This window comes from Abramis brama (genome assembly GCF_963993115.1).
Source record: "Abramis brama genome assembly, chromosome: 3".
In the NCBI taxonomy this organism is placed as follows: domain Eukaryota; kingdom Metazoa; phylum Chordata; class Actinopteri; order Cypriniformes; family Leuciscidae; genus Abramis; species Abramis brama.
Genome location: NC_139965.1, coordinates 30,434,685 through 30,448,932, shown reverse-complemented (window position 1 = coordinate 30,448,932; position 14,248 = coordinate 30,434,685). Strand labels below are relative to the sequence as shown.

The 14,248-nt window shown below is 39.7% G+C and overlaps 2 protein-coding genes across 3 annotated transcripts; one reads left to right on the top strand and one right to left on the bottom strand.

The window, feature by feature from the left end:
* Positions 1 to 1,800: 1,800 nt before the first annotated feature.
* cebpg (CCAAT enhancer binding protein gamma) lies at positions 1,801 to 8,963 on the bottom strand. 2 transcript variants are annotated; one of them, XM_084110480.1, is made up of 3 exons: positions 8,804 to 8,963; positions 7,539 to 7,778; positions 1,801 to 3,838 (listed from the first exon to the last, which is right to left on the bottom strand). In XM_084110480.1, exons 2-3 carry the CDS (start codon positions 7,653 to 7,655, stop codon positions 3,458 to 3,460), a joined length of 498 nt encoding a protein of 165 aa, XP_083966606.1. In that variant the 5' UTR covers positions 7,656 to 7,778; positions 8,804 to 8,963; the 3' UTR covers positions 1,801 to 3,457. The 2 variants fall into 2 exon arrangements, with proteins under 2 accessions (XP_083966606.1, XP_083966607.1); XM_084110481.1 differs by lacking the exon at positions 8,804 to 8,963 and adding an exon at positions 7,887 to 8,739.
* Positions 8,964 to 10,216: 1,253 nt separating this feature from the next.
* cebpa (CCAAT enhancer binding protein alpha) lies at positions 10,217 to 12,718 on the top strand. The gene has a single exon (XM_084110479.1). It carries the CDS (start codon positions 10,737 to 10,739, stop codon positions 11,601 to 11,603), a length of 867 nt encoding a protein of 288 aa, XP_083966605.1. The 5' UTR covers positions 10,217 to 10,736; the 3' UTR covers positions 11,604 to 12,718.
* Positions 12,719 to 14,248: the final 1,530 nt, after the last annotated feature.

Sequence of the window (14,248 nt, the reverse complement as noted above, 5' to 3'; positions counted from 1 at the left end):
AGCTGGACTGCCTGCGCAACCTCTGTAGGGTCCAGGTATTGCCTCATGCAGCCAGTAGTGACACTGACCCTAGCCAAATGCAAAACTGGTGAAAAACAGTCTGAAAAGATGAGTAGGGAAAAAATGTCAGTGGCCTCCACCTGTAAAACCATTCCTGTTTTGGGGGTTGTCTCACTGTTGCCCATCTAGTGCACCTGTTAATTTCATTAACACTAAAGCAGCTGAAACTGATTACCAACCCCCTCTGTTACTTAACTGACCAGATCAATATCCCAGGAGTTTAACTGACTTGATGCTATTCTCTGATTAAAAAGTGTTCCCTTTATTTTTTTGAGCAGTGTAGTTTATGTGGCACATTCATTCATGTCTATCGCCCCCTGTATAATATTAGACTTTATATTTATCTAATGGTGTTAAAAAAAGAAGAAGCAGATGTTAAAATTTATAAGGGTGTGACGTGTGAGCACATTTTGAGTTAAAAAATGTAGACACAAGCATGAGGAGCTTGAGGTTTCAGTGCCCCCGAGAGCTTGCTACTTTACTCTCAAACTTATCAGCATATCCAAATTGGAATCAGTCCAACAATATACTCACTTAACTTGATATCTGTCAGATGATGCTGATGTCAGTCGGTTATAGATTAACTAACGAATGGGCTGTAGATTATTACAGTAACCTCAGCAATGTAAATGTACCACACTTTTGAATCAGCATTTTACTATCTCTTGTCTCTAGCCATTTGCCAGCTGGAGTGACATAGTGTCTGTGGCCTTGTACGCTTAAACTGGGACACCAAATGCATCAGCATCTTGAAAGCCATTTTATTGTACCGAGTAACCTGTTGGCTTTACGGTGAGCTTTAAGGCCTAGAAATGCAGTGCAATGGAAAATATGTACTTCCGCTGGAATTACAGAGCTATAAAGATAACTTAATGCCTAAAATTCCTATCACTATGTTCATCTCAAGAGAAATATACACTAGAGAGAGAAAAATAAAAGTTTATAGGAAAAATAAAAAAGGGGAAGAACAAAGGCGCGAGTAGGACTTGGTGTTCTGCGTCCTTCCTCTATATTGGGACACTGTGCCTGTGTTCCAATACACATCATACATCTTATCTCACTGAACAGGGTATGCACTCACATGCACACACCTATAACAGTCCAGAGTCCCAGTACAGAATGACTCACCTTCTCTATGTCATTCAGAACATCAATCTTCAGTCTTATTCAATTTATTTGCCTCCACTCTTTGTCAGTATTTTTTTTTTTGCAATGACTTATGAAATTCTTTCATAATTTACTTAATGAAACCCTCTTGTCATTCCAAGCCTGTAATTTTTATTTTTTTTTTCTCAGCAGATTGAAAGTCAATGGGGTCCAATGTTGTCTGGCAACAGCATTTTCGTGTAAATGAAAGGCCAAAACGTTTTTAGTTGAAAACGGAGTTGTGTAAACTGCTAAGTCTGGCATTTACAACGTCAATTAAATGTTGTAAATGTAACATTAATTCCGCGATTTTTGTGATTATAAAATGTTTTTTTTTTTGTGTGTGTGTGATAAGGACCTCAGATGGAATGTATTTTGCTCAAATAGCAGTAGCTCTTAAGTTTGAATTGAGTTCAGGTTGAGAGGTGTTGAAAAGCATACCACGATTTAGGCCTATGTCCAGTTCCACTGACTGCAGCAGGACACTGTGCACTGCTGGCACCTCTACCGACTTGGTAAATGAATGTCTACGTTTTTTGCCCCTCCTCACAGTTAGTACAAACACAAGGAATGTAATTTGAAACACAAGGAATGTATTTTGTATTCAATTTTAATTTACAATGCACAAAAACCCAGTATACATTATGTAAAAAAGCAAGTTGCCCAGCAACCCTCATACTTAAGCAAAATATGCCAATCAAATATTCATGAAATATTGACTTTAGTCTCATTTTTAAGAAGTTTTACACAATAGCTTTATTTTAGCCCAACCTGATACAACAATACAAAAGTATGCAGTCGCCGATTCTCTATTACTCTATAGAGCATCATTTTTAATTAGTTGTTTAAATGGTTCTAATCATGCATAGCCTTTCATGCTTTTTTTAAATGTTTAAAACTTCAGGTATAGAAAATGAAAATATACATTAATTAAAGATGCTTCAGACATCTTAACGAGATTGCCTTGTCTTTTCTTATCCTCCCCTTTTTAATCTTCTCTTAAACGGGAATATACATCTTAAAGGCTGTCTGGTGAGGCTATGACATATAGCCTGAGGTACAAAAGTCTATCTACAGCGACTCCAAGAACACACAGCTCTATGAGAATCAATGAGGGCAAAGGTCACGCGGCTATTCGATTAACTTTTAGTAACACCTCCTGCATATGTACAGTCAAACATATTTCTCTGAGACTGGTCAGGGAAACAAAATAGCCAATATTTGATGTAGTCAGATAAAAAGCTTCTTCGGATAAGTAACTTTTCAATATAAATAAATTTGGGGCACGTCAGGTGATTGATGACTTGAAATGTTCAGCACCAGTCATTCTAAATCCTATATTATCTGCATCATCAACAGTATTTACACAGACACAAAAGTTGCTGTTATGAAATAAGTTTGTGTTAATTTAGCTACCAACATCCTAACATACAGGCTAGAGCTAATATTCTACTCTATCTTTCCTTCTCCACCCTTGTCAAATTGGAAGCTTAACTGTAGGGATTTAAGGACTACTGGTAATGGGGACACTGTCTGGAGTCTGATGCAATATGTTTTGTCTGCCTACAGTCTGTTACCATAGATACAACAGTGTAATTGCTATAATAAGACATGGTCAACAAGTAAAGAGTTTGAATCAATCCAAGCTGACAGGCAAAAAAGCAGGAATACGAAACAGCTACTCTTTGCATTTGGAGACGTCCTTACTTGATCAAAAAATTTGGTAGCCCTAATTCCAAGTCATAATGAATAATGTTAACAGACTGTGGTACTGTCTATTAGCTCAGTTTTTGAATCGTATCGTCAGACATTAGAGTGGAGTGATTGAACACGTTTACTATTATTTACAGTCAAATCTTTGTGACCAGCTTTGGCTGGATTTCACAAAATTGTCTACCGAGAAGCTTTCACGGTCCTCTTAAGATATTGCAAAGTTTCAAGTCATTGAAACATGGTGCTTTACAATTGAAAGTTATAAAAGTTATCTCCAGCACATCAAATCAGAGCGTGGGTTGGACTTTCTGCGGTTGCTATGGCCACGATGTCGTAACATTCTGCACGAGATACAATACGAGTGAAAAAGAAACTGAATTTGAGTGTACAAACAGAAGTTAACAAGTTAAGCACTGCGGACAGTACACATTCCAGGACCAGGAGGGGAAGAAAGCATAATACGATTAAGTAAAATGATTTGCCTAGAGAGCCTCCACACAGCCCACAGCATAGCACACTGCAAACCAACATCAGGCCCTCACTGGCTGCCGTTACTGCTGTTGTTGTTGTTGTTGTTGTTGTTGTTGCAGATGTCTCCGGGGCCTCCACCAGAAGCAGGGTTGTCTGCGAGATTGTGAGCATGCTCTAGAAACAGGTCTTTGAGCACACTCAGTTCTTTGCTAAGCAATTTGATTTTGGCCTCCAGTCTCTCGTTCTCCTCCTTCAGCTCATTGACGCGCTGTTGGGTGTCCTGTGCCTTCTGCTTGCTGCGCATGCGGCTCTTCTTTACGGCCAGGTTGTTGCGTTCTCTCCGTTGGCGGTACTCGTCGCTATCTTTATCCATACTATTCTTTTTCATCTTGCTGGGTGGTTTAGCCTTACCCCCACCTCCGGGACTCACTGGAACTAATTGAGGAACCTGTCAGAATTATAATAATGTCACACATAGTAATGATGATAAGCAACAGCATATCCAGTATATGGCTAATTTGTGGCTTTGACATTTACATTCCAAGTCTTCTATAAACAATTTTCTTCAAGACTACAAGAAACTGGAAGGGTGGATGCACTTTATGAATACATATTATGAATGCATGATATTGAAGAAAAATGCTATATGCAATAACTTGTTAAATGCAATATTCAATATGCGTTACGATAATGCTTTAAGTGTGTAAAGTAAATTTATATGTTAATATTTAAAAACTGAAAATTATATAACCAACGTACATGTTTCACATTCTTTTTGTGAGAAGGAAGCATCCCTACAAAGTGAACCGCAGTGTTTTACTGTAGAATTACATAAAAAGTGAGTGTCATTTTAACGTCAGTGTAAACCAGAGGAGTTTAGGGTTTCAGGTAGGCCTACATTAGGTTTAACAACAGAAATTGAATAATCAAATATAAAAATAAAACGTTGCTTAGTCTTCACTGTATGAATTAAATATACACTGATTCTTATTTAAATCACTGATTTAAAGCTAATGAAGTTATTCAGTCAAGAACAGTGAGTGATTTTCTCTTTGTCTCTTGTTGTTTGATTAACATTAAGCACACAGACGGAAGCAGGTTTATTAGGCTGCTGTCCCTTTAAAGGTCCTGATATACTTCAAGCGAAATTGAAGAACGAACTGATATGACTTCATTTCAAACAAAATCAGGCCAAATCAAAGTTCATTTGTGTTCATTTCAGGAGTTCGAAAACTTTCTGGAAAAGTTTGCTCCGGCTGGTAAACTCCCATTGGTCCATGGCGATTACGTAATAGGTAGGTATGCGCTAAGGGTCGGCGACCGTCCGCCTTCTTTCACATAGAACTCTTCTCTGGTTTATTTCTTCTGTTGAGTCCATTGAGGTCAGACATTCGCGGGTAAAAACGCTAGCACAGTGGAGAGTCGCTTTGTAGTAGAAAATGAAAAGAACTGCTTTTCATGTTTAATACTGTAAAGCTGCATGCTTTTAAGCAATCTATTGTATTAAGTACTATATAAATAAACATAACATGATTTTCCTGGAGAGCTTGTGCAAATATCCACGTCGCTTTGAGTTAGATCAGATGCTTTTCTTATACTTTCTTTAAAAAAATGCTTGCCGTTTTCTCATTTTTGTTTATTTTGTTATTGAGAGAGAAAAGTACGCAGCACATATTTACATATTCGTCTTACAGTAACTCTCAGCAGTGTGGGCGGTTGTTGGATGTTCACTAACAGTATATCGCAGGTCACGTAGCCTAATTCGAACTTCTTTTTACCCCAAGCCAAGAACGAAAAAAAAAAAACTTTGCCGCGAGTATATCGGGGCCTTAAAAGGTGCCATGTGTCAGAATTGAGGTAAAAATATCCAAAAAATGAGCTACACGCATCAAAAGAATGAGAAGAAATAAGGGCGATGATGTCATTAAAAAAATGACAAGTTATAGTGCTGCAGAGATATCAACCTGAATTAGCATTAGCATTACTAGCCACGGCCCGACAGGTGTCGTAATACCAGTTTCGGCCATGGGAGGCGGTATGCGGGCAACATAACCACCAGTCAAACATGCAATACACGAATAACTCGCACGGCTTGTGGGCGTACTTGAACCTGATGTCAATCGTGTGGAAAGTACAGCCCACTACTACATTCAAATAAAATCTGATGAAAAAAGGAACAGAACCAGAGTAAACATTGGCACTGCTTTCCATCGCTGGAGACAACTAATGGACATGAAAGAAATGAGGTTCGACTCCGAACTTGCAACATTTCTTTTGGATTGGTAAGTAAGATGCTGTTAGTATTTCGTTAGAAGTTTGTTTTATATGTTTGTGTAGTTTTTTCGGGAAGTTATAACATAGAAATGTATCGAAGGCTGTTCGATAAACGTATATATAACGTACATAAATATAGCATTGTAATAGTACACATATATAGCACAATCTCTATAGCTCTTTTTTTCTTGCCAACTACGTGACCTATATTATGTTTATTAAATGGCTTTCCTGAGGTAAATCTGACAATTGTTCTCCAGCTATGTTATTGACCTCTTCACGCTGATAAAAAACACTGATTGGTCGATATTATGTATGAGGAATACATTTTGGTAAGTCGTAGCCTACTGTATCTTTCAAAAGTGTTCGTGTTTTTTTACTATTAGTAGAGATGATCGGTTCACGTGCGCTAGGGATCTGTCGTGTAACATTTACAAGCGCCAAAACGTAATAAAATTTACAGAATCTGAGAGCTGAGATTTTTTTATATCATAACTAACCTGGGGTGCGTTTCCCGAAAGCATCGTTGGCCAACTATGGTCGCAAGTTCATCGCAATGTCCATTGAACTCTATTGGTAACGAGGGAACTTGCGACCATAGTTGGCTAACGATGCTTTCGGGAAACGCACCCCTGCTCTGTCTAGTCTGTTGGTCTCCGTGTCCTCTTTGCTTCGCGATTTTTCTGTGCGTGAGAAAATTGATGTGTGGCGTGAGAGCGTGTGAAGTGTCAATTGCGTGTGTCTCACGGTGAATGCGTGAGAGTTGGCAGATCTGGTTATGTTGGCGCTAGCTTGGTCAACATCAGCGAATGCTGTCTGTCAAATTAATGTAATTCAAACTAACAATAAAAATGTAATATGAACAAAACGAATATGAACATATTCACTGGTAAAGGTGAAGTAGCTTGAAGATGTCATATTTTACCTTTTATAGCCTACTACAGTTGAATCAGATTGAATGCATTAATATTATGAACAGCAGCTACGCTAATTATTTCCCATCTGCTTTTCTGTTGTTATCTTGGGACGCTAGTCCCAAGGTAAATACAGATCGTCAGCTCCAGTTTGTATCCAGCCTCCCATGGAAACTACAGATGCCCCAACACCCGTGCAGAGACGACTCGAAGCCTGTGAAGAGACGACTCGACGCTGGCGATATGTTTATGCCCTAAATTAATACATGATTAACTAACTGTATTTTTCTATGTACATTTCTGAAATGCACTTTCTGTAAAGCTGCTTTGAAACAATATGTATTGTGAAAAGCGCTATACAAATAAATTTGAATTGAATTGAATATTTCAAAATCACTGTGAAGGTAGGGGCGGAGCATAGAGACTATGCCGTTTCTCGGTTGTTACTCTAGAGTAGACCAACTCACTTTCTGGAGGTATACTGCCCCCATCTGGTATGGAATGTGGAGTATGAATTTATTTTTTTTGGATGAATACTCACCAAGATGGGCAATTTGACATAATTTTGTGTGTATTTGGCCACGTAAGCTACAGAAGAGAACTGATTTCGGGATCACATGGTTTCCGAGAGGCTCTTCCTACTTCGCTCATTGCATTTAATTTAATTTAAACATTAAGCATGTCACACATATGAAATAGTCATGTGTCTACTCTTTGCTGTCTCCGATGACCTAAAACTTGTACTTTTTGTAATCTTTTGGAGTATGAAAATCATGCAGTTATCACAAGACCTTGTGATATATGTACATCTGCGAATTTTTGATATATAGTGCAGCCCTAAATCATACCATGGTTTAAGCACTGCAAACTGACACAATGCAATGCTCTGATCTTGGTTTTGCAGAGTCATTTATATTCATTAATGCATGGGTGAATAGATAAGCTTGTTGATGTGTGTACCTGCTGTAGTCCTGCAGCTCCTGCGGGGTTAAATGCACTGTTATGAGGCTGATTCTGTATAACACTGACACCGTTCTGATCTGTGCTGGATATCTTCTGTTGCAACTGCTTGTTCATTTGGATCCACTTCCACTGTCTTTCTCTCAGCCTCTCCGACCTATGTTGTCGGGCTTCGCAGAGCTGAAGTTGGTGTTAGCCGGTATTGTGTGAAGCTGGATGCCACAAAATGCAGCCGTGTGCCTGAAAACCAGACAGAGTGGAGAGAAAGAAGTTATACAAGGTACTCTGCACACATCAGCATCATTCTCCATTACACTTTTACATATTTTGTTGGCACACAATTCCCACCTGAACAGATGCTTTACGCAAAACGCATTATTTCAGCAAAATGCTGCAACACCTGAAAGTCGGGTCAACCGCTTGTGCTTATCCGTTAGCATTATGTTGTTGTAATCCGACCGTGCCATGTCAATGTGCATATGTGGCAAATTTTCTTTCTCTCAAATGAGCGCGAGCTCAAGTGTTGCCCGCGGTTGCATCATCGCTCGCGCTCCCACCCGCTCATTTTTTACACGGGAGAAGGGAAACTCCATAGTCATGCTGAACTATGCCGAGCTTAAGTTAACATTTTAAACAAACATCAGAGTAGTGACGATACGGTAAAGAAAATTAAAGTTTATTAGTGAACATTTTAAAGCCAGACTGTGTTTTGTATGTTGTTTTGAGTCATGACAGGCTGGTTACATCATACACGGAACTGTGGGAATGAAGGGGAATACCGCTGACTAGCTTTCAACAACAGTAGCCTAACTTACATTAAAAAATGGCAGCAGATCCAGTAAATCAGTATTGAATTCTATAGCGTTGAACCCTATACAACACCACAATGTTGACACATGTCACTTTAGGGCTAACGTACGTGCGTCCGTAGCCAGTGGGATCAACGGCAGGTTAGCAGGTTGGCTAATAGTTGGCACATTCCTAACCATGACGTCAGGCCTCTAACAATGAACCGAGAGCTCACACAGGCTGCTTTCTACATAAAAAGTTACGTGAACGAAAAATAACGATTCGCAGTCGATCGCGATCATGTTTAATCGTCGGTTATGAAGCTCTAGCTGGCCTTAAGATCCGGGAGTTGAAGCTATTTTGCAATCGAGTGAGCGGCACGGATCCTGTTAGCGAGCCAACGGTTAATTGAAAAAAAAAAAAAAAACATTCGACAGTCTGTATTGCTATCTTACAATATCCCCGCAAAAACTTACCTTCAAAACGTCCCAGGCTTTCAAGTCACCCACTCGAGTTAATAAAGAATAATGTCCTCTTTGTTCACGGAAAAATAAGCACAGGTTGAGGTGTTATTGTTTGGTAAAGCGGCGCTTGGGAGTATTGCGAAATCTTGTGACCATGTAGGGAAATCTGCTCTCGCAACCAATCAAATCAGAGGGTTGGGAGACGACGAAATACACTCTTTGAATGACATGTCCCTAAACCAATCAGGCTGCATTTCTCGGTTTGGGGAGTTTCCATGCGGTAAAACATTAGATCTGTCAAGAATACTAAACAAGTTAACAGTAGACTATAGCTCTCGTTTCATAAAGCTGGTGAAATTTAGAATTATTAAAAGGAAGTATTTTTAAAGATTCATAGAAGCGAGAGCCAAGCTAAATAAAGTTATTATTGGTAATACTCCAGTTTATAATTTTGCGTGGTTAGCCTATCTTGGACTTAGCCTGTAGTCAGGTCAATTCTTGCATTTTCGACTTCTGGAATTTATTCTGATTGACACTCCACCAACAACAAATGAAACATATCAAGTCAGATAAAATATTGTCATGTTAATGTAGGCTATAGTCTTGTGTTTGGATGCGAGACGCATTACCTAAAGCCACACATTTCCCTATGATCTTCTTGCCCTCGAAAATAGGCTATTTCAGTTCCATCTTTAATTTACCCCCCCAGTTTTTTTGATGGCGTGTTATTTATATAAAACATGTACTTTTGAATCCAACGAAAGGACCTTTTTTATTTTATTTTTTTAATGCAGGACATGTAACATAACCTGATATGTTATCATTGGCTATATGGCTCCAATACAGCATGGTAATTTCTAAATCTGAAATAAGGTAAATTAAAGCAGACCAAAATAAATCAACAGAAAAACGTAATTATAACACATCTGTTGCTGGCCTCTTTTAATTATGTGCCAGGCTCGCGCTGTAACAATAGAGGGAGCTCCCAGACTGCTCACTTTCAGTCAGCGCATGCAATTGTCAGGTTGCTGTGTGCTCTCCTGCTTCTCTCGCTCATGTAGGTGAGACGTGTGCTGGTGCACTGTTAGTTTTGGCAAAGTATAGCCTACGTAGTTATTATTGTTCCCAAAAGATTCTCCCAAGCGCTAAGAAAATAATGGATAGCACAATACGGCCTGCGGAAAATATAAGATAAAAGCAATTATTCAATGGGATGGCTGTTTTTTTTTTGTTTTTTTTGGTGAGATTTAATGTGGAGGCGATTCATTTGACTTTTAATTTATCAAAACAATTTCATATGGCATATAGGCCTACATGGTGCGTTTAATATGTTTCAAGAAGTGAGTTTTAAGGCAACCGCAGTTTTCTTTTTCATTTACTCTTTTATAATTTTTTTCTTTCTCTCTCTTTTCATTTTTTTGAAAAGGCTGCTACAATACTAGACCTATCGAGCATCAAAATCTAAATTAATTTAAATTTACAATGTAAAAAACAACAACATAAAGATGCATATTTAATTTTTTGAATTATTATTAATTATTTGAAACTCATATTATTTTACCTATAATTCAATAACAATGACATTTCTGAAGGACCAGGTCGATATCAGTGCGTGCGTCGAGCTCTCGCGCAGAGATCACGCAGTGAAGCATTAGGACCCAGAGCACGCCCGCCCTCCAAACTCCAAAGCGTATATAAGTGGACTGAGAAAGTATTTGACAGATGTGAAGCTCACACGCTGATGGTGTAAGTGTCATATTAAAGGAGATCCTGAGTGGCGTTTCAGCCTTTAAGCTTTCATTCACTTTACGGCCAAGTACACAGCCACGACAGGCTGCGCGCTCGCCTGTCCCGACAACTTGGAGCCAGCACGGCTTTCTCCGGTACTGCGAACAAGCTGGATTCCCGGAGCTCTTCACCATGTCTGGCAGGTTTTAGATACCCCATGGAGCAAGCAAACCTCTACGAGGTCGCCCCACGGCCACTGATGACCAGCCTTGTACAGAATCAGCAAAACCCTTATATCTACAAAGACACCGCTGGAGACCTGAGCGAGATCTGCGAGAACGAGAACTCCATCGACATCAGCGCCTACATTGACCCCTCTGCCTTCAACGACGAGTTCCTGGCCGATTTATTCCACAACAGCTCCAAGCAAGAAAAGCTCAAACTGGCGAGCGGAGACTACGAGTACCCCCACGGTGCCAATGGCACACCGGGGGCCCCGCAGATGTATGGCTGTCTGAACAGCTACATGGATTCCTCCAAACTGGAACCCATCTACGACAGCCATGCACGAATGAGACCCGTGGCCATCAAACAAGAGCCCCGGGAGGAAGATGAGCTCAGCCACTCGATGCCACCCACATACCACCACTCTCAGCACCACGCACCGCATCTATCCTACCTTCAGCACCAGATCGCGCACTGCGCGCAAACCACCATGCACCTCCAGCCGGGCCATCCCACACCTCCCCCGACGCCCGTACCCAGCCCGCACCACCAACACAGCCACCTGCCGGGGGGCTCCATGAAGATGGGCGATCGAGGGAAATCCAAGAAACAGATCGACAAGAGCAGCGTCGAGTATCGTATGAGGAGGGAGCGCAACAACGTAGCCGTGCGCAAGAGCCGGGACAAGGCGAAAATGCGCAATGTGGAGACGCAACAAAAAGTGATCGAGTTGTCGACGGATAACGAAAGACTGCGCAAGAGGGTGGAACACCTCACGCGAGAACTGGAGACGTTACGGGGCATCTTCAGGCAGCTCCCAGACGGCTCGTTTGTCAAAGCCATGGGTAACTGCGCCTAACGGAGCGGGCTGAACTTTTGAAGTAACTTTTGCGTGATTTTTACGTCTGCTGGATAAACGCTGACACATTCTGAAAGTGTTTCTATAGGAGCCAGGCAGCTGCGGTATAGCCTACATGTGCCTTTTGTACAAAAAAGAGACAAAAACAAACAAACGATAAGCTCATCTCTTCATACATTTGGACTAGCTTGTTGTAGGTGTAGTCTTGTTAGAATGTGTTAGCTACGCGAAATATATCAGTGCAGCTAATGGGCATGATTTCACCCTGTCAATGTACCTTTTATGTTAAGTTACCAGCTTTCCTACTCCCCCCTTGCCTCCTTGGGTTACATACAAACCTAAAGCGACAAAAAACTTTCCTGCCATAGCAGGCTGTTTTTCCACCACACCTGCTGCTGCACAACATTCACTGTATGATATTGTTGATTTAATACTTTTTTTGCAGGGGGTGGGTTTGTTTCATGGACGGCAATAGACAAAATGCCAAAGCATAGGACTGGAACTCATAGGTTTTTACTGTGGTAGACTATCTGTCATTCATAACGCAGACTGTATGCACTATGTCGTCCAGACGCGACCTGTTGAAGCGCAGTGTGAACATGTTTTCCATGATTCGGGTACTGATTTGTAAAACGCCTGTCAGTATACGCTTGTAGAGTAAACGCTTTGTATTTATGCAATATGATTGATAAAAAAATGTGAAAGGGTGCATATCTCTATGCAATGTCTGTTGCTGTCATGAGAATAATTCCGGTGGACGATCACCGTGTGCTTTCTCACTGGTTTTGCAGTGAAGTCCTGTCTTGCTCTGTAAGTGTGTGCATTTCATGTGAACTTTTTCTTTCTTTTTTTTGTACATCAACACTCGAGCAGAGACCGGTTTCAGTGCCTTTTGAGTTTTGTCTTTATCGTCATCTCTGACAGAACTTGGACAGAAATACACAGCAAGGAAAAGGAAGCACTTTTTCTTTCTTTTTTTCTTCTTTTTTTTTTTACAAACGGCATATTGCAAATGTTATACGAATGTTTAATATGTTTCAGTTTTAAAATGAACATTATATATAAATATAAATATATATATATGCTAAAATGATGAATTAAAACATTGTCTTACATATGTCTCATCCATTGCCTTCTCATTTTGAGCAGTTTTGCAACTTAATATGTGTTTGTTTATAGCTATGTAGCTATGCGTATTTGTAATTCACCTTACTTCGTTTCTTAGTTTGTCGCGCTCGTGTCTAGTATAATTCCCTCACTGTTGTGTGATTTCTTTTGTTACTCTGTGTAGCATCAGTCCAAGAGTGTTTAGTTGACACATACAATTCGCTCGACACCGATAGGTGGCGCTCGAAAGTCGTTTAAGTCCAACATGCACATACATATTTTTGAAACACGTGTGAGTAAAACTGGAAACCAGAAATAACTGGAATAATACTTGTAGAATAACTTTGTTTATAGTTTAAATGATAGCTTCCACATCATTTGTCTTTTACGTGAATACGATAAGGCGTTTCCAGAAGGATCCCTTCAACTCATGCAGGGTCTTTGAGCTCCACTGTTAACTTTCACTCAACAGACATTCACAGCGCTAAATATTTACAGTGAGTTGTTGCACTTTTAATAGAGTTCACATTGAACACATTGTCAGTAATAGATCAGGGTCACTGATAATGACTTGTGAGTACCACTTTCATTGATTAATGCCTCAGCCCTCAGCTCTGAATTGATCAAATTATCCTTACATTAGATAATGTAGAGTGCTACTGATGTCTTTATTTCTCTTGAGTATACTTTTCATAGAGAAAGAGAGACAGGCTCTTTCTGACCTGTGGAGACGTGTTACACTCCATTGTTGTCAATTGACATGTTTTTACATTATCAGCTGTGGAATGATTGAATCAATAAATCAAACCCCTTTCTAAACCTCTGTTGCAGATAGAATGATGGCACACACAGAATCTGTCTCAGCCAGGTTCAAGCATAGTTGTTAAGCCAACATTTTCAGTCTCACTTGTACTTGCCTGCCAGCTCTGTTCTGTGGCCAGCTCTTTTTCCTCATTCAGCTTCACCTGTGAATGATCTGCTTCGTCTCGCTCTGTTTCTATCATAAGTCAGAGAGAAGTTTCCGTACACTTCCATTATTCTAGATTAATAATATTAATTCTGAATTGAATGAAACTTAAATGGGGAAAGTCTGGTAATGTGCTGATGTTTCCGAGACTTTTCCAAACTTTATGGCAAAATAGCACGACCAGACAAAATACACCATAATGGAGTCTGAGCGACAAGTTAATTGTAGAATATTTATAAATTGTTATTAATTATGAATTATTCAAGAATAAAAAGCACATTTTTACATTATTGTTTTTAGTTATGATTTTGATAATTTTTTTGTTGAAAAAAAAAAAGGATAATCAGCCATTTTGCTAATGCAACTTTCTGTAATTAAATAATTGTAAATTAGCCTGCCTTAATGCTGATCAGTACAAAGGACGATGACAATAATGATAGCTATACAGATTTAATAATCCAATTCTGTGAGAATAGGGTAGTCTACTCTATACCATATCTATAACGATAACAACACAGAGGATTCAATATTTTTTTTCCAGCTGATGAACGATAAAAATATTGAGAGCCAA

Bases quoted from the DNA above. Each gene is read 5' to 3' on its own strand.
- cebpa (XM_084110479.1), top strand. From the start codon at position 10,737: ATGGAGCAAGCAAACCTCTACGAGGTCGCCCCACGGCCACTGATGACC.
- cebpg (XM_084110480.1), bottom strand. From the start codon at position 7,655: ATGAACAAGCAGTTGCAACAGAAGATATCCAGCACAGATCAGAACGGT. The intron at 3,839-7,538 runs GTACACACATCA...TAATTCTGACAG, and splicing joins GAGCTGCAGGACTACAGCAG to GTTCCTCAATTAGTTCCAGT.